The following is a 22640-nucleotide window of genomic DNA, read 5'->3' as shown; positions in this document are numbered from 1 at the left end:
TGTCTCACTTACTAGAGCTGTTTAAAGTTTTATCAGTGGTAAAAAGGTATACATACACATTCATTCAAACTGACAAATATATATGGAGCCTAACAGCTTGGGATACACGGAGTAAAAAAAATTACTGGGCAAATTGATTTTAACATGCCTAAATGTCTAAATATTTTTTTTACTATGTCCAAACAATTATTCCCCTTTCCTGACAAACAAAAATTCTTGTTCAGCAAAGCAAAGCATGCTTATTTATGGTGGAATCAAGCGAGCAAGCAGGCCACTGAATAAGCCTTCCCCCGACACCAATGTTAATTCTACAACCAACTTAAGAAGTCTAGAAACATCACAAGAACAATTCTATTGCTCTGGTATAGACAGAACTTTAACAGTAAAAGGTGTTCTACAATTGATTACACCCATTTTTGCATGTATGTAAGGGAATTCTGAATTAATAAAGGGGAAGGGTCTTCTCTTCAGACCCTTTATGACTTGGACAGCGGTTATAAAAAAAAAGTCTCACCCTGCCGGACTTTTCCAGTTCTGCATTACACGGACAACATGTTTGATGTAAATTGGCACAGTGGATCGATTAATTCCTCTTGTGGTGACACTGTAGTGAAATTAAACACTTAGGGCGCATTCAGACGTCCATGCAAATAGGAAGTCTGCATGGACTGGCTGTGGGTCTCCTGACCCGAGCGTGACAGCTTTAAATATTTCCATGAAGCGGTCACGCTCGAGACGGAAGAAGCGTGGCCAGTCCGTGCATTGATGGTTTGATATTAGACCAATTTGCAGGAATGTCTGAATGCGCTCATTTTCCCTATATACTACAGCTAAAGAAAACTGCAGCACTATTGGAAAGGTGCTCGAGTAGGGTACAGACTATATACTACAGCTGACTACTGGGGTCCAAGTAATGGGTGAAGGGACAACGACACTGATCACATTATTGTCATCGGACCCTTCTAAGTAGGGTCTGATCATATTTTTTTTTTTTTTTAATTATTACAGTCAATTGTTACATTTCTGTAAAAGTAACGTTTTTGCAGCGTGGCTAGCCAAGTAGCACATATAAATACTGAAAATGTTTAAAATGATAAAAAATTAAAAATAGGTTTCTCCGCATCATAATTTAAAACCAGACTGTGAAATATCACTATAAGGCTGTGTGCCCACGATGCGTTTTTTAAGCGTTTCCGCAGCGGCAAAAATGCTGCAGAAACGCTTAAAAAACACATGGTAGAAGGCCTGCCATGTTCCCCAATGATAATCCGCATGTGCTGTGCACATGCTGCGGAAATTTCCGCTGTGGATTATCATTGCGGTAAAAAACACAGCACTACCAATTATTTTGCGGAAGTTCTGCGTTTTCGCCGCCATTGACTTGCATTGGAACGCATGGATTACGCATCACTGCATATGTAGATGCGCATTCCATGCGTTCCAATGTGCGGATGGTACCCAGGTCTAGAGGAGAGGAGACTCTCCTCCGGACCCGGGTATCATAGAAACTGTGAAAAAAAGAATAAAATAAAAAATAAATATTATATTTACCTTCTGACGGCCCCCAGTCTCCTTCTCTTCACTTGCTGGCAGCTCGTGATGGACTCAAGGACCTGCGCTGACGTCATAGTCATGTGATGGGTCACGCGATGCTGACGTCGGCAGGTCCTTCAGTGTACCGCGAGCTGCCGGCAAGGGAGAACGGAGGGAAGCAAGACTGCGGGGGCCATCGGAAGGTAAGTATAGATTTATTTTTTTATTTTTAAACATTCTTTACGGTCACACTATATAAATACATGCCGTTTACATGGATTAATATAGTGTGACCAAGTTGACAAGCACTTTTCCAAGTGATGCTAAAATCGCTTGGAAAGCGCTTGTCAACCCGCATGTGGAAATGCAAGTGGAGAACGCTTCACTTCCGCTTGTCCCTGGCAGGAAAAACGCATGTACAATCCGCATGTACAATCCGCATGTACAATCCGCATGTACAATCCGCATGTACAATCCGCATGCGTTTTTTCTGCCAGGGAGATGCAGAAATGCTCAGGAAAAATCCGGAGCATTTCAGCATCGTGGGCACATAGCCTAAATGATTTAACTATGACATGTTTGCTTCTTGACACAGTGCAGATTTGTGGTTTACAGAAAGGGTAATTTCTTTTCTAGTTTTATTAATTTCCAGTTATTCAATGTGCCACCTGCAGTCAGACTCCTTATTCAGAAAAATACAGATTTCAGAATGTAACTGGTTTAAGATGCGATAATTACTGCATTGCACAAAACTAAGATGATTGACAGGCCTTATAGAGAATTATTTTCTAATTTTTGTTACCAGTTTTTATTTTTTTTCCTCTGGAAATATCATTGCACAGTAATGTCATGCCGATACCAAAGTTTGTGTAGAAATGTGTAGATTGTACACTGGAAGGGTAAAGACAAGTATAAAAAAGCTGCATAAGCCTACCTGGCAAGCGTTGTACAGTAACTGATGCTCCAATTTTTTTATTCCCAATATCTGTTGAAACATTTCATAAAGTTGTTCTTTGCTAAGTATAAGTTCTGACACGGCACTTAGAGCCATCCTGTTTGGCTGTTTGCGTAGATCTTCCTCCCCTCTATAAATGGCATCGTATTTCGCAATCCATGAACTTAAAACAGTTTCTTTGCTTAAACCATCAATCTCCGGTAAACTTCGTACTCGTTTTTCAATGTTCTTTTTAAAAACGTCCCTGAAGTCATTTGAAGAGCATCCACCGCTGTGCACCATTCTGGCCACTCGATCACTTTTCAAGAAAACCTGTTACACGATAGTAAACACATTAGATCTAGATTTTAAACAGTGATCACATCACTTCGTTGCCATATTTCAATTTAAGAGTAAAGATGATTACAGAGCCATTTGGTTAGGTTCTACACTTATGGGCTGTACAGTGGCTTGCAAATGTATTCACCCCCCTTGGGTTTTTACCCATTTTATTACATTACAACCTGTGTTTAAATAATTTTGTAATCCGATTTGTATGTGATGCATCAGCACTAAATAGTCTAAGTTAATTGAGAAAAATGTAGGCATAAATTAAATTTATGGGACAACAAAGAAAAAATTGGCATGTGCATATGTATTCACCCTTTTTGCGATGAAGCCCCTAAAAATTTCTGGTGCAAGCAAGTCCCTTCATAAGTAACGTGCTTAGTGAAAGGAAGTCCACCTGTGTCACATGTTCTGTCAGTATATACACACCTTTTCTGAAAGGCCACAAAGGCTACAACACCATTAAGCAAGATGCATCAGTAACCAAATAACGCCAACAAACCTGCCAAGAGAGGGCCACACACCAAAACTCTCAGCTCGGGCAAGCAGGGCATTAATCAGAAAGGCAGCACAGAGGAGCTGCAGAGTTCCCAAGCAGAGACTGGAGTATCTGTCCATATGAAAACAATAAGCCATACCCTCCATGTAGGTGGGCTTTATGCAAGACTGGCCAAAAAAAGCCTTTATTTACACACAAAAATTGTGGGAGACTCCCTAAATGTATGGAGGAAGGTGCTCTGGACAGATGAGACCAAAATTTGAAGATGGATGAAGTGAAATAGAGGGATAAACTTGAGCAAAACCAGTTTCAGTTTGTCAGTGATTTGAGTCTGGGACGGAGGTTCACCTTCCAACAAGACAATGACCCAAAGTATACTGCTAAAGCAACACTCGAGTAGTTTAAGGGGAAACGTTAAAATGTTTTGGAGTGGCCCATGCAGGATGTCACCCCTTTATAATGCCCTATGCAGGATGTCATCCCCCCTTATAATGCCCCATGAAGGATGTCACCTCGCCTTATAATGCCCCATGCAGGATGTCACCCCCCCCTTATAATGCCCCATGCAGGATGTCACCCCCCCCTTATAATTCCCTATGCATTATGTCTACCCCCTCCCTTATAATGGCCCATGCAGGATTTCTACCCCCACTCCCTCATAATGCCCCATGCAAGATGTCACTTCCCCGCCCCCATATAATGCCCCATGCAGGATGTCACCCCCCCCTTTTAATGCCCCATGCAGGATGTCACCCCCCTTATAATGCCCCATGCAGGATGTCACACACACACACACACCCCACTCCCTTATAATGCCCCATGCCTCCATACATAAAAAAAAAAAAAAAAATCAAAATACTCACCTCTCCTCACCAGCTGCCGCTGCTCAGCTCTGGACTCCTCAGCGTCGCTGGCGTCTTCCCGCTCTGCGCTGTGATGGCTCAGGAGAGAGCACGGTGGAAAGACGTCACCACGCCCTCTGACCTGAGATGTCACAGTCAGAGGACGCGGAAGAGACCGAAGCTGCTGCGGAGGCATGGGGAGAGGTAAGTATTGTTTCGCTGGCTGCCGGGCCCTGAGTAAGCGGGAGGGAGCGGGCACTGACACCGCTCTCGGGTACCATAGCGCGGGGGGGTGCCCGACGGTGAGTGGGCCCCCCCGCCTGCTCAGGGCCCCGGCACTTGCCCGGGTGCCGACGCCGGCCCTGTATATATCCCATAATAACTTCTACCAGTGACGAGAGGGAATATAAGGGTGCTGTCAAGGGCTCAGGAAAATCACATTAACGGTAAGTAATTTAGTGTTTTCCTATCACCCATGACAGCACCACAATGAGAGATTTACAGAGAAAAAAACCTTTAAAAGTTAGGGTGAGACCACAGCCTGTAGAACAGTTTTCCTAAAGGAAAGGAAAGCAGAAGATCCCAGATTAAGCCTATAGTGTCTATACAAGGTGCAAGGTGAAGACTGAATCGCACCCATACATAATGCTTGATGGGGACATCCGCTTTCTTATTGTTCTGCCATGGTTTCCCTGGATTAGCACAGAAAGTAGGGTGCACAATTTCCTGATTTCTATGGAAATTGGAAGCCATCTTCGGAAGATAGGGTAGCTCCAGAACCAGCCCATCTTCTAGGATCTGTATAAACAAAAGATTAACCGACAAAGCCTGAATATCACTAACTTACAATGCTGAAGTCAGGGCCACCAGGATAATAGTCTTTAATGTGAAGACACTGAATCCATGGGTTCAAGCAAAGGCTTGTTAGAGAGGCAAGCACTGGATTCAAATCCCAGGGTACCATCTTTGGACTGGAAATGGGCCTAGATCCAAAGCTCACTTTCACATTTCTTGCTTATTCAATGCAGATTGAACACTGTTCCAGTAGTTTACGGCTAAAAAGGTCCACTTGCAATTCTCTTTCTCTTTATATGAGGTGATGTAAAGATAAAAGGTGAGACTTCGCTCATCTGAACTGATTAGACAGTGCCATTAGGGATCTTGGCAGAGTTCCTCCATAATGGTTTATGTAAGCTAAAGCTACTCTGTTGTATGACAAGACCTTTACATGGTGACCATGTATAGATGAATCGACTTTCTTATATACTGCCTAAAGCTTCTTTAGGTTAGAGGAACCGGATCTTTAGAGGCAGCCCAGGGATGTGTACCTGTGACCATGCTACTACTGGAAAGTAGGAGATTAGAGTTATTAACAGCAATGTAGCCTTGTTTAGAGTCGTGGCCAGTCGCCTTATTAATTTTGACATATAGCAGGACTCCTTATTCTACCTTGGGAGACCACAACTCTTACTCACTGCCAACTGACTTCTGCAGCGCTTGATGGATCTGCCCATAATCCCGAAATAGTTGAGGTAAACTATTGTCAATGCCTCTTCCTTCGATATGAGAGTTGTCCTAACTACTATAATTCTCCATAAAGCCTTAAGGCTCATTAACATCTGAATCGAAGGACACACACTGAAAGCCTAAATCCTCATTTTATGCCAAGAACTATTCTCAGGAAATTTGATGTTTCATGTGAATTGGAACGGGATTGTATACCTCCTTAAATGCCTATACTACTATATAGCAATCTGGAACTGCAGATTTAATAGTAGATCTTATAGAGTCCATTTCCAAAGAACTCTCAGGAATCTGTATAGCCCCTTCGGGTTATAGCAAACTCAGGTAGGCCTGGGTTAAATAATAGCTGAACAGGTCTTGATTAGGGCACCTGGAGAGCTAAGCAGCAGAGTAGGCTTGGCATATACCTTATTCAGACTGCTGGAGAGCAGAGCAGACGGTATGGTGTCTTGGAGCTAATGAGAGACACAGGCCAGACTCCACCTGAGCTGAGTCTGCAAGTATCAGTGGTTGCCCTGGATAAATATTGTTTTGTTTGATCAAGCTGGGTTAGCTGAGCTGTATATGAGTAGTCAGGGTCTGTCCTATTTAGTCAGCGCTTGGACAAGACCAGAAATATTATGTTTATGACTTCTGTGCAACCTGTAAAAAGCTACAAAACTGCGCTCGATTGGACCAAACCCACAATGGCTGTATGAGCAATGAGCATTACGTGATGCCTCCTACCTTTAAGAGTGAAACCCTACAAGGTTTATGATTAGTCTGCAAAACTAAGGAAGCGCTCTTATTGTCACCTGCCTCCAACCGGCATTCCACTGAACCAGCTGACACCAGCCAGGAATACTGCCACCCTGTGTCTCAAAATAGAGGCTAGGATATTTTTCCCCCTGAATTCGGTAAGCTTGCCATGCACAGTTTACAGTCGCTGAACTTGGTTTGTCAGACAAACTTAGTTGTGGAACCAGTACCTTTACAAAGAGAGATTATGAGACACAGGGGCGCAGACACCCTATAAAGCACTACAAGGCACAGGGGCACCCTGAAGCACCGAGAGACACTATGAGGCCCCATGAGGTACTAACAGGCACTGTGAAGCGCTATACGGCACTATGAATGCACCATAAGGCACTATGATATGCTATGAGTCACTAATATGTTATGCTATGAGGCGCTATGAAGAGCCATAAGGTGCTATGAGGCACTATGCCATGATGTGCCATGAGGCACTATGAGACGCTATACGGCACTATGATGCGCTATGAGGCGCTGTGCTGAGACGCTGTGATGTGCTATGAAGCGCTGTGCTATGAGGCGCTGTGATGTGCTATGAAGCGCTGTGCTATGAGGCGCTGTGATGTGCTATGAAGCGCTGTGCTATGAGGCGCTGTGATGTGCTATGAAGCGCTGTGCTATGAGGCGCTGTGATGTGCTATGAAGCGCTGTGCTATGAGGCGCTGTGATGTGCTATGAAGCGCTGTGCTATGAGGCGCTGTGATGTGCTATGAAGCGCTGTGATGTGCTATGAAGCGCTGTGCTATGAGGCGCTGTGATGTGCTATGAAGCGCTGTGATGTGCTATGAAGCGCTGTGCTATGAGGCGCTGTGTTATGAGGCGCTGTGATGTGCTATGAAGCGCTGTGATGTGCAATGAAGCGCTGTGCTATAAGGCGCTGTGATGTGCAATGAAGCGCTGTGCTATAAGGCGCTGTGATGTGCAATGAGGCGCTGTGCTATAAGGCACTGTGATGTGCTATGAAGTGCTGTGCTGTGCTGAGGCGCTGTGGTATAAGGCGCTGTGCTATGGGGCGTTGTGCTATGATGTGCCATGAGGCATTATGCTATGATGTGCCATGAGGCATTATGCTATGATGTGCCATGAGGCATTATGCTATGATGTGCCATGAGGCATTATGCTATGATGTGCCATGAGGCATTATGCTATGATGTGCCATGAGGCATTATGCTATGATGTGCCATGAGGCATTATGCTATGATGTGCCATGAGGCATTATGCTATGATGTGCCATGAGGCATTATGCTATGATGTGCATTGAGGCATTATGCTATGATGTGCCTTGAGGCATTATGCTATGATGTGCCATGAGGCATTACACTGTGTGCAGAATTATTAGGCAAGTTGTATTTTAGAGGATTATTTTTATTATTGATCAACAACTATGTTCTCAATCAACCCAAAAGACTCAATTATCCAAGCTTAATATTTTTGGAAGTTGCAGTGGGATTTTTTTAGATTTGGCTATTTTAGGAAGATATCTGTTTGCGTAGGTAACTATTACTGTGCAGAATTATTAGGCAACTTAATAAAAACCAAATATAATCCCATCTCACTTGTTTATTTTCACCAGGTAAACCAATATCAGTGCACAAAATTTAGAAATAAACATTTCTGAGATACAAAAACAAAAAAATTAGTGATCAGTTTATTCCACCTGATGAAGGCAGCAGATCGCTGCAGAAACGCGTTGTGGGCATAACATTGCCGAATAAAGAGGTTCGTTTTCTTTTAAATATCCTTCCAGTCGTCTTTATCCAGTTCCTGGCGCCCGAATTTGACCACAATCTATCTATACCTTTCTTTATGATGACACTCAACAGCCTTCCATCCATAGATTCTGTCAGTTGCTTGATCTGTTTTCGATCAACATTGCGTGCAGCAGCCACCACAGCCTCCCAGACACTGTTCCGAGAGGTGTACTGTTTTCCCTCCCTGTAGATCTCACATTTTATGATGGACCACAGGTTCTCTATGGAGTTCAGATCAGGTGAACAAGGGGGCCATGTCATTATTCTTTCTTCTTTTAGACCTTTACTGGCCAGCCACGCTGTGGAGTAGTTGGATGCATGTGATGGAGCATTGTCCTGCATGAAAATCATCTTTTTCTTGAACGATACCGACTTCTTCCTGTACCACTACTTGAAGAAGTTGTCTTCCAGAAACAGGCAGTAGGTCTGGGAGTTGAGCTTCACACCATCCTCAACCCGAAAAGGTCCCACAAGTTCATCTTTGATGATACCTGCCCATACCAGTACCCCACCTCAACCTTGCTGGCATCTGAGTCGGAGTGGAGCGCTCTGCCCTTTTTATTGATCCAGCCTCTGGCCCATCCATCTGGCCCATCAAGAGTCACGGCTCATTTCATCAGTCCATAAAACCTTTGAAAAATCAGTCTTAAGATATTTCTTGGCCCATTCTTGACGCTTTATTTTATGTTTCTTGTTCAAAGGTGGTCGTTTTTCAGCCTTCGTTACCTTGGCCATGTCCCTGAGTATCGCACACTTTGTGCTTTTTGATACTCCAGTAACGTTGCAGCTCTGAAATATGGCAAAACTAGTGGCGAATGGCATCTTGGCAGCTTCACGCTTGATTTTCCTCAATTCATGGGCAGTTATTTTGTGCCTTTTTTGGCCAACGCTCTTCTTGCGACCCTGTTGGCTATTTGCCATGAAACGCTTGATTGTTCAGTGATCACGCTTCAAAAGTTTGGAAATTTCAAGACTGCTGCATCCCTCTGCAAGACATCTCACAATTTTGGACTTTTCAGAGCCCGTCAAATCTCTCTTCTGACCCATTTTGCCAAAGGAAAGGAAGTTGCCTAATAATTAAGCACACCTTATATAGGGTGTTAATGTCATTAGACAACACCCCTCCTCATTACAGAGATGCACATCACCAGATTTACTTAATTGGTAGTTGGCTCTCAAGTCTATGCAGCTTGGAGTAGGACAACATGTATAAAAAGTATCGAAGTGATCAAAATAAGCATTTGTCTAATAATTCTGCACGCGGTGTATGCTATGATGTGCTATGAAGCGTTATGCCATGAGGCACTGTGATGTGCCATGAGGCACTATGCTATGAGGTACTAAGATGTGCTATGAGGCACTATGCCATGATGTGCCATGAGGCGCTATGTCATAATGTGCCATGAGGCGCTATGATGTGCCATGAGGCACTATGCTATGATGTGCCATGAGGCACTATGATGTGCTATGAAGTGCTATGCTATGAGGCACTAAGATGTGCTTTGAGGCGCCATGCTATAATATGCTATGAAGAGCTATGCTATGACGCACATGTGCCATGAGGCGCTGTGATGCACTATGATGTGCTATAAAGCGCTATGCTATGAGGCACTATGATGTGCCATGAGGAGCTGTGAGGCACTATGATGTGCTATAAAGCACTATGATGTGCTCTTTGTGAAGCACAATGAGGCACTGAGCTCAGATTTTTATTTAAAAGAGTAATTAATCTGAATGAAGAATAAACCTTTCCTTTGGGTGGTAAATCTCAATTGTCAGACTAGCCCCACCCAAAGGAGCCAACTGATGAGACGCAGCTGGACAGCAGACCTTCACAGAGACCATGTGCTGTATTAACACCATGTGCCGTCCTATGGATGGAGTAAACAGACTGGAGGACAACAGTAAAAACCTCTGAGGCTATGTGCCCACGATGCAGAAATGCTCAGGATGTTTTCCTGAGCGTTTCTGCATCTCCCTGGCAGAAAAAAACGCATGCGGATTGTACATGCGTTTTCCTGCCAGGGACATGCGGAAATGGAGCGTTATTCACTGACATTTCCGCATGTGGATTGACAAGCGCTTTCCAAGCGATTAGCATCACTTGGAAAGAGCTTGTGACAACTAGGTCACACTATATAAATCCATGCAACCAGCATGGATTTATATAGTGTGACCCGAGAGAGTGGTAAAAAGAAAAAAATAAATATATACTTACCCTCCGATGGCCCGCGCTGGCTTGTTTCACTCGGTCCCGGCTGCCAGCAGCAGTTAATTGAAAGACCTGCCGACGTCAGCGTCGAGTGACCCGTCACATGACTCTGACGTCAGCGCAGGTCCTTCAATTCACTGCAAAGTGCCGGGAAGCAAGTAGGAGCGCAGCGTGGGCCGACAGAAGGTAAATATACATTTATTTTTTATTTTATTCTTTTTTTTACAGATTTTTTAATGGTACCTGGGTGTGGATGAGACTCTCCTCTCATCTACACCCGGGTACCATCCGCACATTAGAACGCTTGGATTACGCATCTACATATACAGTGATGCGTAATCCATGTGGTCTAATGCAAGTCAATGGCGGCGAAGACGCAGCACTTCCGCAAAATAATTGGTAGTGCTGCGCTTTTTTCCACAATGATGATCCGCAGCGGAAATTTCCGCAGCATGTGCACAGCACATGCGGATTATCATTGGGGAACATTGCTGCCCTTCTACCATGCTTTTTTAATGCACTTTTAATGCGTTTCCGCAGCTGCAAAAACGCTGCGGAAACGCATTAAAAACGCATCGTGGGCACACAGCCTGAGTGTTAGTTTAACATTTACTGAGCAGATCGAAGCTCATTTTTGTGGTAAACTCTGAAGCCCAATCATGAGGCTCTGTGTGGCCCAGACATTTGGCTAACTCTAGCCTAGAGGTCTAAGGTCAAGCTTCCATCCTGAAGCCAAATTTAAGCATGAGGCCCTTGGCCCAGAAGGGGTCTTACAGAGCACACACACACACATTTTTGAGCTTTGCGCTAACTTCCTTCAGCCTATCCTAGTAACCATAACAAGGAAAGTGCCTCATACACAAGATCAACATTCACAAAGATCACTCACCACCAGCTGTACGAATTCGGAGGCTGGACCAAGTCACAGGCCTGTTCCTCTCTATCTGGCCCGTCTCTGAGCAATACTGGGGTGGCCAACCCCCGGCAGGGGCAAAGCTCTCCTCCTATAGTGCGCCGATCAAAGCTGGAGCGGCTGACCCCAGGCAGGGGCGCAGCTCCACCGGTGCTCCCGTTGATGTGCAGAGCTGTAGCTGCTGACCCCAGACATGGGCACAGTTCCAAAGCTGCTCTCTCATTGACGTGCAGAGCTGGAGCTGCTGACCCCTGGCAGTGGCACCACTCCACAGCAGCTTCTCCACTGACGCACGGAGCTGGAGCAGCCGACCCCAGGCAGTGGTGCCGCTCAGTCGTATCTGGATCTTCAACAGGTAAGCCTGTCTAAGGTTCCCCCATCAAGGACCCTCGGGTACGCTTGTCATCAGGGCCGCAGTCTCGTACAAAACGGTAGTCGGAAACATGTTAGAAGACATGGGTCTCCGCTACTTCTTTTTTCACTGGTGTGCGCGATTTCCTGTATAGTGTCCTTCACCTGCGCAACCGGGATAAGCGGCTGCCAGGCCACCATAGGGTAATGGTGCGGCTACTGCTCACGCCCGTCCGACGGAACAAGCCCCCTTGGAACCACCACAGCACTTCCAGGTCCCTGGCGCCGGCCGCAGCAGAGACTGTGCCCTGTTGGAAACCGACCAGCCCAGGTGTGGGAATAATCTTCTCTTCTTTCTTCTGCCGCCATTTTAACAAGGTTCCCCCTCAAGGACAGGAAATCAACTGAAGTGGTGGAGAGGCGTCGCCCTTTTATTCTATAGGTTTCCTGTCTCGGAAGAGCGGATCCCCTCTCTCCTTGTGGTGCTGTTATGGGTGAATCAGCTGCGTCAGAAACACAGGTTTTGCTGCATTTTTTTAATGCATTTTTTCAGCGCTTTTTTTCACTGACCTTCTGTCTTTATTTCTGTATGTACATAAAGTTCTGTGAAAAAAAAAAAAAATAATTCTATTTTGCCATCCAAAACGCTGAAAGAACACTGCTGCGTTTTTTGGTGTCATTTTTTATGCGTTTTTTTCACCACCCGTTACTTCCTGTGGGTTAAAAACGCTAAAAGAAGTGACATGCTCTATTTTCCAAAAACCCAACTAAGGCACAAAATAAGCAACAAAAAAAAAACAAAATGTGTGAACAGAGAATTCTGGTTTCTACGCTGCGTATTTATGCAGCATCAAAACCGCAGTGGCCAGATGTTACAGCATAGTGGATGGATTTCTAGAAATTCCGTGTCCACTATGCATCTCTGTGTATCTGCGGATCACCCGCGAAAACTCACTTGCTTAGATGAATAAAATCTGCATGTGTTAAAAAAAAAAAAAAAAAGTCGGCTAATTTGCATAAAATTGTACAGATGTGGTGCAGAAGTTCTGCAGTATTGGGGCCGCACCGGGTCCTCAACATGAGAACTTAGCCTTATGGGTAGCTGGCCGCAGATTGAGGTTACTTCTTTTAACCGCTTCAAAGTTTCTAAACCCTGAAGCGGTTCAAAGAAGTGACCCAAGACATAACATGTACACAGCAATATCTTTTTGACATTGTTGCTCACTATGTTCGTTTCATGGGGTGCCTTTGCAAATCTTCCTAAAAATTATGCCGTGCAGATACAATTTTCAAACTCTTATGGTAAATACAAACACTGGCCCAACACTGATGACATGCTATTTTTTGGGTTTGAGAAAAATCACTTCCGAGTGAAGGAGCCCTTAGGGAGACACAGATGCTAACCCTTTTCAGTCAAAATAAAACTTTGGTTACTCTTTAAAAAATTGCCCATTCCAAAAGCTACTGAGCAAAAAAAATAATCAAATGATAAAGTTAAAGAGAACCTGTCACAACATTTTAGCCCATTAAACCACCAGCATACACACTGCTCAAAAAAATAAAGGGAACACTTAAACAACACAATGTAACTCCAAGTCAATAACACTTCTGTGAAATCTACTTGTCCAGTTATGAAGCAACACTGATTGTGAATCAATTTCTCCTGCTGTTGTGCAAATGGAACAGACAACTGGTAGAAATGATAGGCAACTAGCAAGATACCCCCTATAAAAGGAGTGGTTCTGCAGGTGGTGACCACAGACCATTTCTCGGTTCTCATCCTTTTTGGCTGTTGTTTTGGTCACTTTTTCATTTTGCCATCGCTCTAACCCCTAGAGGTACAGTAGCATGAGGCGGTGCCTACAGTACAACCCACAGAAGTTGCTCAGGTAGTGCAGTTCATCCAGGATGGCACATTAGTGTGAGCTGTGGCAAGAAGGGTAACTGTGTCTGTCAGCACAGTGTCCAGAGCATGGAGCAGATACCAGGAGATGTGGAGGGTGCCATAGGACGGCAACAACCCAGCAGCAGGACCGTTACCTCCTCCTTTGTGCAAGGAGGAACAAGAGGAGCACTGCCAAAGCCCTGCAAAATGACCTCCAGCAGGCCACAAATGTGCATGTGTCTGCACAAACTGTTAGAAACCGACTGCATGAGGGTGGTATGAGGGCCCGAAGTCCACAGAAGGGGGTTGTGCTCACAGCCCAACACCGTGCAGGACGCTTGGCATTTGCCACAAAAAAACAGGATTGGCAAAGTCGCGACTGGCGCCCTGTGCTCTTCACAGATGAAAGCAGGTTCACACTGAGCACATGTGACAGACGTGACAGAGTCTGGAGACGCCGTGGAGAGCGATCGGCTGCCTGCAAACATCCTTCAGCATGACCGGTTTGGCAGTGGGTTAGTAATGGTGTGGGGTGGCATTTCTTCGGAGGGCCGCACAGCCCTCCATGTGCTCGCCAGAGGTAGCCTGACTGCCATTCGTTACCGAGATGAGATCCTTAGACCCCTTGTGAGACCATATGCTGGTGCGGTTGGCCCTGGGTTCCTCCCAATGCAGGACAATGCCAGACCTCATGTGGCTGGAGTGTGTCAGCAGTTCCTGCAAGATTAAGGCATTGAAGCTATGGACTGCCCCGCCCGTTCCCCAGACCTGAATCCGATTGAGCACATCTGGGACATCATGTCTCGCTCCATCCACCAACGTCACGTTGCACCACAGACTGTCCAGGAGTTGGCGGATGCTTTAGTCCAGATCTGGGAGGAGATCCCACAGGAGACCATCCGCAACCTCATCAGGAGCATGCCCAGGCGTTGTAGGGAGGTCATACATGCACGTGGAGGCCACACACAATACTGAGCCTCATTTTGACTTGTTTTAAGGACATTACATCAAAGTTGGATCAGCCTGTAGTGTGCTTTTCCACTTTAATTTTGGGGGTGACTCCAAATCCAGGCCTCCATTGGTTAATAAATTAGATTTTTGTGTGATTTTGTTGTCAGCACATTCAACTTTGTACAGAACAAAGTATTCAATGAGAATATTTCATTCATTCAGATCTACGAGGGTCAGTCAATAAGTAATGCCTCCTATTTTTTTTCTCCTTTTAATTGGCAAGAAATTCAAATACAATTACATAGGTTGAAAACCACAACATTAACGATTAATTTGTCACTTTTCAATATAATCTCCATCCATTTCCACAGTCTTGGTCCACCGTTTAACAAGGGCATGTATTCCAGCATGGTAAAAAGCATTCTTGGGACCCACCGTGCACAAACTTTTCTGTATCCCAGTTGTCCAATAATTTTCATCACACTGTCTTTCCTGAGGCAGATAATGCCACACAATTCATCTGCAGTCACCCGGCGGTCACCACGAATGATGTCATCTGAATGTTGCTTGGAGTCACTGCAGTTACTGGCCTGCCACTCCTCATTTTGTCAGCCAACGGTGATGGCCCTTCAGCTGTGTTACAGCGACGAACCCATCGTTTAACAGTACTGACATCCAATGTTGCGTCACCGTACACATTTTTCAGTCTCTCATGAATTCGAATGGGCGTTTCACCTTCTGCATGCAAGAATTCAATCACAGAACGTTGTCTAATACGAACATCGATGTCAGCCATTTTGCAAACGGATACAGTCCTGCCACCTGTTGGTGCAGGAAGTTGCAATTGCTGTGGATTGGAGAAGAAGGTTTGAGGAATTGTGCCAAATTCGAATATTTAACATAACTACCTTATTTAAGGAGAAAAAAAATAGGAGGCAATACTTATTGACTGACCCTCGTAGGATGTGTTATTTCAGTGTTCCCTTTATTTTTTTGAGCAGTGTAGTTGCGCAGTTGGGGTCTAGTATTCTAGTGCTGAAGTGGAGTCTGGATTTCTCTTCCATCAGCATTGGGTGCAGGCACATTGTGCAAATGAAGCCGAAGCTGTATACTTCACTTCAACTAACTCACTTCAAAATGGAATGAAAAGCTCGAAGCTGAAAAATTGTGTATGTGTGCGTGTTTCTAACAATGCTTTTCTGTAGCTTGCCTTTCACGCTGCTCTGTAGTGTCAACACCGAGAGCCTCCAAAACACATTCATTTAACTTTTCAGCACTTCCTTCAAAATTTTAATACATGCAGACTTATGCCAGATGCTAGGTAAAAAGCAAAAAGCAACATTAGGTGCTTAAATATTATGAAGTGATACAAGAGTTTGAGATTCTTCTTTCTGTACAGTACTGCCTAGACAGGAATATATGTGTAGTTGCGAGCTATGAATAATACCATAAGACTAATAAACCATTTTCTTCACAATAGAGCAGCAATGATTTTCTAAAATTTTCAAAATGACTACACCATTGAGGGCAGAATTTAACAAGTAGTTAGTTGGGGATGCCATCACTGCAGCTCAGTATATAAAGATAGTCGGGGAGATGTCACACTAAAACACAGAATATTTAGAGGGAATCTGACAGCAGTTTTTTTTGTTATGCAATTTGAGTGCAGCATGATGTAGGGACAAAGCATGATTCCAGCAATGTGTCACTTAATGGGCTGCTTGGTGCAGCTTTGATAGAATCCCTGTTTTCTCTGTTGTAGATGGTCATTATGCGGAGCTGTGTAAAACCCCACCCACACCCCTGATTGGCATCTTACTGTGTCCACTGACAGTAAGCTGCCAACCAGTGGTGAGGGCGGGGTTACAAATATTAGCTAGACTGGCTTGCACATGGGACCTAGTCCTCTAGTGCAAGCCAGTCCTGCTGATAAAACACTAGCCTAGTAACACACAGCCTAGTAAGTGATACATCCCTGGAAACAGGCGCTTTTTCCCTAAATTATACTGCTCTCAAATTACCGTAAATGGAAAAAAAAACGCTGACAAATTCTCTTTTGCTTACCTGTTAAAGTTTATTTATTTTATGCAATATTCACACATGTCTAATTTTTACTCATCTTGAAAAAACTCCATAAAGCAGAAATGTTCGTGTTCAGCACGATGACTATATTAGACAAACATCTGCATGCTTACCTCATAGTAACTCCTAACAGCATTGATAAAAGCTTCATCAGCCACTATTTGCGTGTCCCCTTTCAGGAAAGCTTGGAATCTCTCTCGTATTGTTTGTAGCTGCGGCCTATTAAGCTTCAAAACATAAGCAGAAAATGGTTTGTATTAGTAAAATATAATGAGCAAAAATCTCTGTATAGTATGTGTATTACAAAAACAACTTCTGTTACACAAGATAACATGATCACTTAAAAGGGATCTGTCACCACATGTAAACTAATACTATGGGCACACAATTTACAGAATGCTGAAAAAAGTCCTACTTGTCTGCCTCAAATCAGATTGTTGTTGAGAAATCATCTTTTATCACCTTATATAAGATTATTATTAGTGTTGAGCGAGCACTAAAATGCTCGGGTGCTCGAAGCTCGGGCCGAGCTCGCCGTGATACTCGGGTGCTCGACCCGAGCAACGAGCCCAATGTTAGCCTTTGGGAGACTCGAGCATTTTTGCGGCGGCCGGGGAGTTGAGAGTGCCAAGGTGAGGAGCATGATGATGATGACAGAAGTTAGCATCTGCTTTGTTTTCTTTGAAAGCAAGCGTAAGTGTGCAACCTGCCACCCACCCGCCCCCAGGCTGCAATACCATACTGCTAGCTTGCTTGCACTTGAAATGGGGCCTTTTAGTTTGGAGGAGGCCAAAGCTGGCCACTACCTCATGGCTGCTTTGGCAGCAAGGTATCCATATTCAGTCCCCAGCCACCGGCGGCCGGGTGTCCACGCTCGGTCCCCAAGCTGCCAGGGGGCGGCCGGGTGTCCATACTCGGTCCCCAGCCGCCCCGCGGCCGGGTGTCCACACACAGTCCCCAGCCGCCTGGGGGCGGTCGGGTGTCCATAAACGGTCCCCAGCCGCCCCCATTTCTCCTTGGAACATCCCCCCACACACTTTTCTTAGCCCGGCCTGCTTTAGGACAGCATTGGACGAGCCCACCAGAGAACCAGACTCCTTCAGTGGGCCCTGGCTTCTCCATCAGGGGAGTTGAGAGTGCCAAGGTGAGGAGCATGATGATGATGATAGAAGTTAGCATCTGCTTTGTTTTCTTGGAATGCAAGCGCATCTATGTAGTAGCGGCTAGGCCTGAGGTGGTCAGCGTTTTGGCGCATATCCTACCTCCTCCGAGGATTGCTGGATGTTTTCCTGCTACTATCCCAGTTCTTCAGGTGATGATTGATGGATGAGGTGGTGGCAAAGGAGAAAGAGCAGGAGGAACAGGGACCATTCACATCAATATCAGGCCAGTCAACCACACATGTCTTGTAGGATATGTTTCTGTACCAAAAGGAGCGGTTCGGCTACACAGTTATAGGGTATACAGTGAGTGCAATGCATACCAAAAATTTCGAGGCACTCCAATGCCCCTTGGAAGTGACATGGAGGTCAGAGGGCCTTAACTAAACCGTTTTTTCCATTTATAGCAACTGGGTCTCCTGTACACTGTTGGCCTAAGCAGTGAATGAAAGGCTTTCCAAAAATTATGAGGAACTGCAATGCCCGTTGGAAGAATGGTGGAGTTCGCAGTGGAATAAAAAGACAATATCAATGCCCCTTGAAAAAGTGGTGGAGGTCGCAGTAGCTTAACAAGACGGTTTTAATGCCCCTTGGAAGACTGGTGGAGGTCGCAGTGGAATAAAAAGACAATATCAATGCCCCTGGGAAAAGTGGTGGAAGTCACATTAGCTTAACAAGACGGTTTTAATGCTCCTTGGAAGAGACGTGGAAGTTGCAGTAGCTTAACAAGACGGTTTAAATGCCCCTTGAAAGAGACGTGGAGGTCGCAGTAGCTTAACAAGACGGTTTTAATGACTCATTGGAAAAGTGGTGGACGTCGCATTAGCTTAACAAGACGCTTTTAATGCCCCTTGGAAGAGACGTGGAGGTTTCAGTAGCTTAACAAGACGGTTTAAATGCCCCTTGGAAGAGATGTGGAGGTCGCAGTAGCTTAACAGGACGGTTTTAATGCCCCTTGGAAAAGTGGTGGAGGTCGCATTAGCTTAACAAGACGGTTTTAATGCCCCTTGGAAGAGACATGGAGGTTGCAGTAGCTTAACAAGACGGTTTAAATGCCCCTTGGAAGAGACGTGGAGGTCGCAGTAGCTTAACAAGACGGTTTTAATGCCCCTTGGAAGAGACGTGGAGGTCGCATTAGCTTAACAAGACTGTTTAAATGCCCCTTGGAAGAGACATGGAGGTCGCAGTAGCTTAACAAGACTGTTTTAATGCCCCTTGGAAAAGTGGTGGAGGTCGTATTAGCTTAACAAGACGCTTTTAATGCCCCTTGGAAAAGACGTGGAGGTTGCAGTAGCTTAACAAGATGGTTTAAATGCCCCTTGGAAGAGACGTGGAGGTTGCAGTAGCTTAACAAGATGGTTTAAATGCCCCTTGGAAGAGACGTGGAGGTCGCAGTAGCTTAACAAGACGGTTTTAATGCCCCTTGGAAAAGTGGTGGTCGCATTAGCTTAACAAGACGTTTCTAATGCCCCTTGGAAGAGACGTGGAGGTCGCAGTAGCCTAACAAGATGGTTTTAATGCCGCTTGGAAGAGTGGTGGAGGTCAAAGTAGCTTAACAAGTCAGCTTTAATGCCCCTTGGAAAAGTGGTGGAGGTCGCATTAGCTTAACAAGACGCTTTTAATGCCCCTTGGAAGAGACGTGGAGGTTGCAGTAGCTTAACAAGATGGTTTAAATGCCCCTTGGAAGAGACGTGGAGGTTGCAGTAGCTTAACAAGATGGTTTAAATGCCCCTTGGAAGAGACGTGGAGGTCGCAGTAGCTTAACAAGACGGTTTTAATGCCCCTTGGAAAAGTGGTGGTCGCATTAGCTTAACAAGACGTTTCTAATGCCCCTTGGAAGAGACGTGGAGGTCGCAGTAGCCTAACAAGATGGTTTTAATGCCGCTTGGAAGAGTGGTGGAGGTCAAAGTAGCTTAACAAGTCAGCTTTAATGCCCCTTTGAAAAGTGGTGGAGGTCGCATTAGCTTAACAAGACGGTTTTAATGCCCCTTGGAAAAGTGGTGGAGGTCGCATTAGCTTAACAAGACGGTTTTAATGCCGCTTGGAAAAGTGGTGAAGGTCGCATTAGCTTAACAAGACGCTTTTAATGCCCCTTGGAAGAGACGTGGAGGTTGCAGTAGCTTAACAAGATGGTTTATATGCCCCTTGGAAGAGACGTGGAGGTCGCAGTAGCTTAACAAGATGGTTTTAATGCCGCTTGGAAGAGTGGTGGAGGTCAAAGTAGCTTAACAAGTCAGCTTTAATGCCCCTTGGAAAAGTGGTGGAGGTCGCATTAGCTTAACAAGACGGTTTTAATGCCGCTTGGAAAAGTGGTGAAGGTCGCATTAGCTTAACAAGACGATTTTAATGCCCCTTGGAAGAGACGTGGAGGTTGCGGTAGCTTAACAAGACGGTTTAAATGCCCCTTGGAACAGACGTGGAGGTCAGAGTGGTATAACAAGATGGTTTTAATGCCCCATACAAGAGCCATGCAGTACAGCATATTAAAAACATTATTCCCATTATTGGGGAGTGGGTCTCCTATAGTCTTTGCCTATGCCTTCCAAGCAAAAGCTGCCAAAAATTAGGATGGAGGAACTTGCAATGCTGGCAACACGGACCACGGTCACCCTGGTGGTATAGTGGTGGTGGAGGCTGAGGATAAGGAGAAGAGCAAAAAAAAGCCAAATTGAGGAAGCGTATACCCATGTGTGGGTGTGAAGCGGTGCATGGGAATACACCTCCCGAAATAACACAGTGGAATTGACTTTATGTTACTTTGCTGTCATTTGGTGGTGATGAGAAGTCTGGCCCAATCTAACCCTTGTTCATTTTGATAAGGGTCAGCTAGTCAGCATTGTTAGTTGACAGGCGAGTGCGCTCATCAGTTATAATTCCCCCAGCGGCACTAAAAACACGCTCCGATAACACGCTAGAGGCAGGGCAGGCCAGGACCTCCAAGGCGTACAGAGCGAGTTCATTCCAAGTGTCCAGCTTGGATACCCAATAATTAAAAGGCACAGAGGAATCACGGAGGCTGCTGTTACGGTCGGCAAGGTACTCCCTCACCATCTGTTGAAACTTTCCACTCCTTGTGAGAGTACCCTGCGCCTCAGGGCCTGTAAGCTGGGTGGGTCTCAGAAAACTGTCCCAGAACGTTGACAGTGTTCCCCTGCTTCTGCTGGATTAGAGTTGCGTCTCTCTCGCCTGTACGCCTTGGTTGGTCAACGAACTGACCTCTGCCGCTAGCGTGTTCAGATGGGAATTTTTTTTTAACAGTTCAGCAGCAAGGGCCTTCAGGTACTGCCCCATTTTTGTAGACCTCTCCACCTCAGGAATAAGAGAGTGAAAGTTCTCCTTGTAGCGGGGGTCTAAAAGTGTCACCAACCAGTAATGACTGTCACCCAACATTTTGGCAACGCGAGGGTCACGATTAAGGCAGCGTAACAAAGTCAGCCATGCGTGCCAGACTGGTAACGGGTAAGACTTCCGTGTCCTCACCAAGATAACGACTGACCATGCTCTCCTCCTCCTCCTCCCCCCTGTCCTCAGGCCACCGACGGTATGACAGTACTACGGTCTACAGCGCATGATACCAGCTCCTGTTCTTCCTCCTCCTCTCTCTCATTGTCACCCAATGCACGTTGGGATGAGACGAGGCTGGCCTGTGTGTAGTCGCCCATTACGGGTTCTTGATCCATCTCATCATACTCTGGCTGCAATGCCTCCTCTTTAATTCTCTGCAGAGAGCGCTGCAAAAGACAGACAAGTGGGATGCTGACGCTAATGATGGCGTCATCGCCACTCACCATCTTGGTGGACTCCTCTAAGTTTGTCAGGATGGTACATATGTCAGACATCCAGGTCCACTCCTGAGGTCTTATGTGTGGAGTCTGACCTGAATATCGACGGTATTGTTGCAGCTGGTACTCCACAACTGCTCTCTTCTGCTCACAAATCCTTTGCAACATGTGGAGGGTAGAGTTGCAACGTGTGGGGACATCACACACCAGTCGGTGTGCCGGAAGCTGCAAAAGCTGCTGCAACACAGCAAGGGCGGCGGAAGCTGTAGCTGACTTCCGAAAATGAGCTGACAGGCGGCGTACTTTGACGAGCAGATCTGGCAACTCGGGGTACGATTTAAGAAACCGCTGAACCACGAGGTTAAGCACATGAGCCAGGCATGGTACGTGTGTGTGATCTCGCCTCGCCTCAGAGCCGCCACACGGTTACGGCCATTGTCACACACGACCATGCCTGGATGTAGGTTTAGCGGTCTCAGCCACAGATCTGCCTGCTCTTTCACAGCTGTCCACAACTCACAAACAGTGTGAGGTTTATTACCTAAGCTTATGAGTTTCAGCACAGCCTGTTGCCGCTTGGCTGAGGCAGTACTGTAGTGCTTCCAGCTTGTAACTGATTTGGTGATATCTGAGATGGAGGCTGAACATGAGGAGGAGGAGGATGATGCGCAGGAGCTGTACACTGTGGGGGCAACTCTGACTGACATAGGGCCCGCAATCCTAAGTGTGGGGAGGATGGGTTCCGTCCCAAGGTCCAACTGGGTCCCGGCTTCCACTATGTTTACCCAGTGTTCCGTCAGGGAGATGTACCGTCCCTGGCCACAAGCACTTGTCCACGTGTCCGTTGTCAGGTGGACTCTCCCAGTAACTGCGTTGTTGAGGGCACGGCACATGTTTTGGGACACGTGCTTGTGTAGTGCGGGGATGGCACACCGGGCAAAATAGTGTCGGCTGGGGACCGAGTACCGAGGGACGGCCACCGCCATAAGGTTGTGGAAGGATTCCGTCTCCACCAGCCTAAAAGGCAGCATTTCCAACGCAAGCAGTCGTGAAATGTGCGAATTTAGGACTGTGGCCTGTG

At 45.8% G+C, this 22640-nt stretch overlaps 1 protein-coding gene across 10 annotated transcripts in view; it reads right to left on the bottom strand.

Moving 5' to 3' along the window:
• The window catches only part of CADPS2 (calcium dependent secretion activator 2), a 566401-nt gene that overhangs the window by 469736 nt on the left and 74025 nt on the right, over window positions 1-22640 (bottom strand). For all 10 annotated transcript variants that reach the window (XM_073652053.1, XM_073652046.1, XM_073652044.1 and 7 more), the window contains exons 2-3: window positions 16731-16844; window positions 2468-2800 (exon numbers count right to left, since the gene is read on the bottom strand). In XM_073652053.1, coding sequence (XP_073508154.1) covers window positions 2468-2800; window positions 16731-16844 — 447 coding nt within the window. The remainder of the gene's footprint in view (window positions 1-2467; window positions 2801-16730; window positions 16845-22640) is intronic.

Source organism: Phyllobates terribilis, unplaced genomic scaffold, assembly GCF_046119375.1.
Source record: "Phyllobates terribilis strain yellow unplaced genomic scaffold, ASM4611937v1 Scaffold_11__3_contigs__length_659146591, whole genome shotgun sequence".
Taxonomy (NCBI): domain Eukaryota; kingdom Metazoa; phylum Chordata; class Amphibia; order Anura; family Dendrobatidae; genus Phyllobates; species Phyllobates terribilis.
The sequence above is the reverse complement of the archived record's forward strand: the minus strand, read 5'-3'. Positions and strand labels throughout refer to the sequence as shown.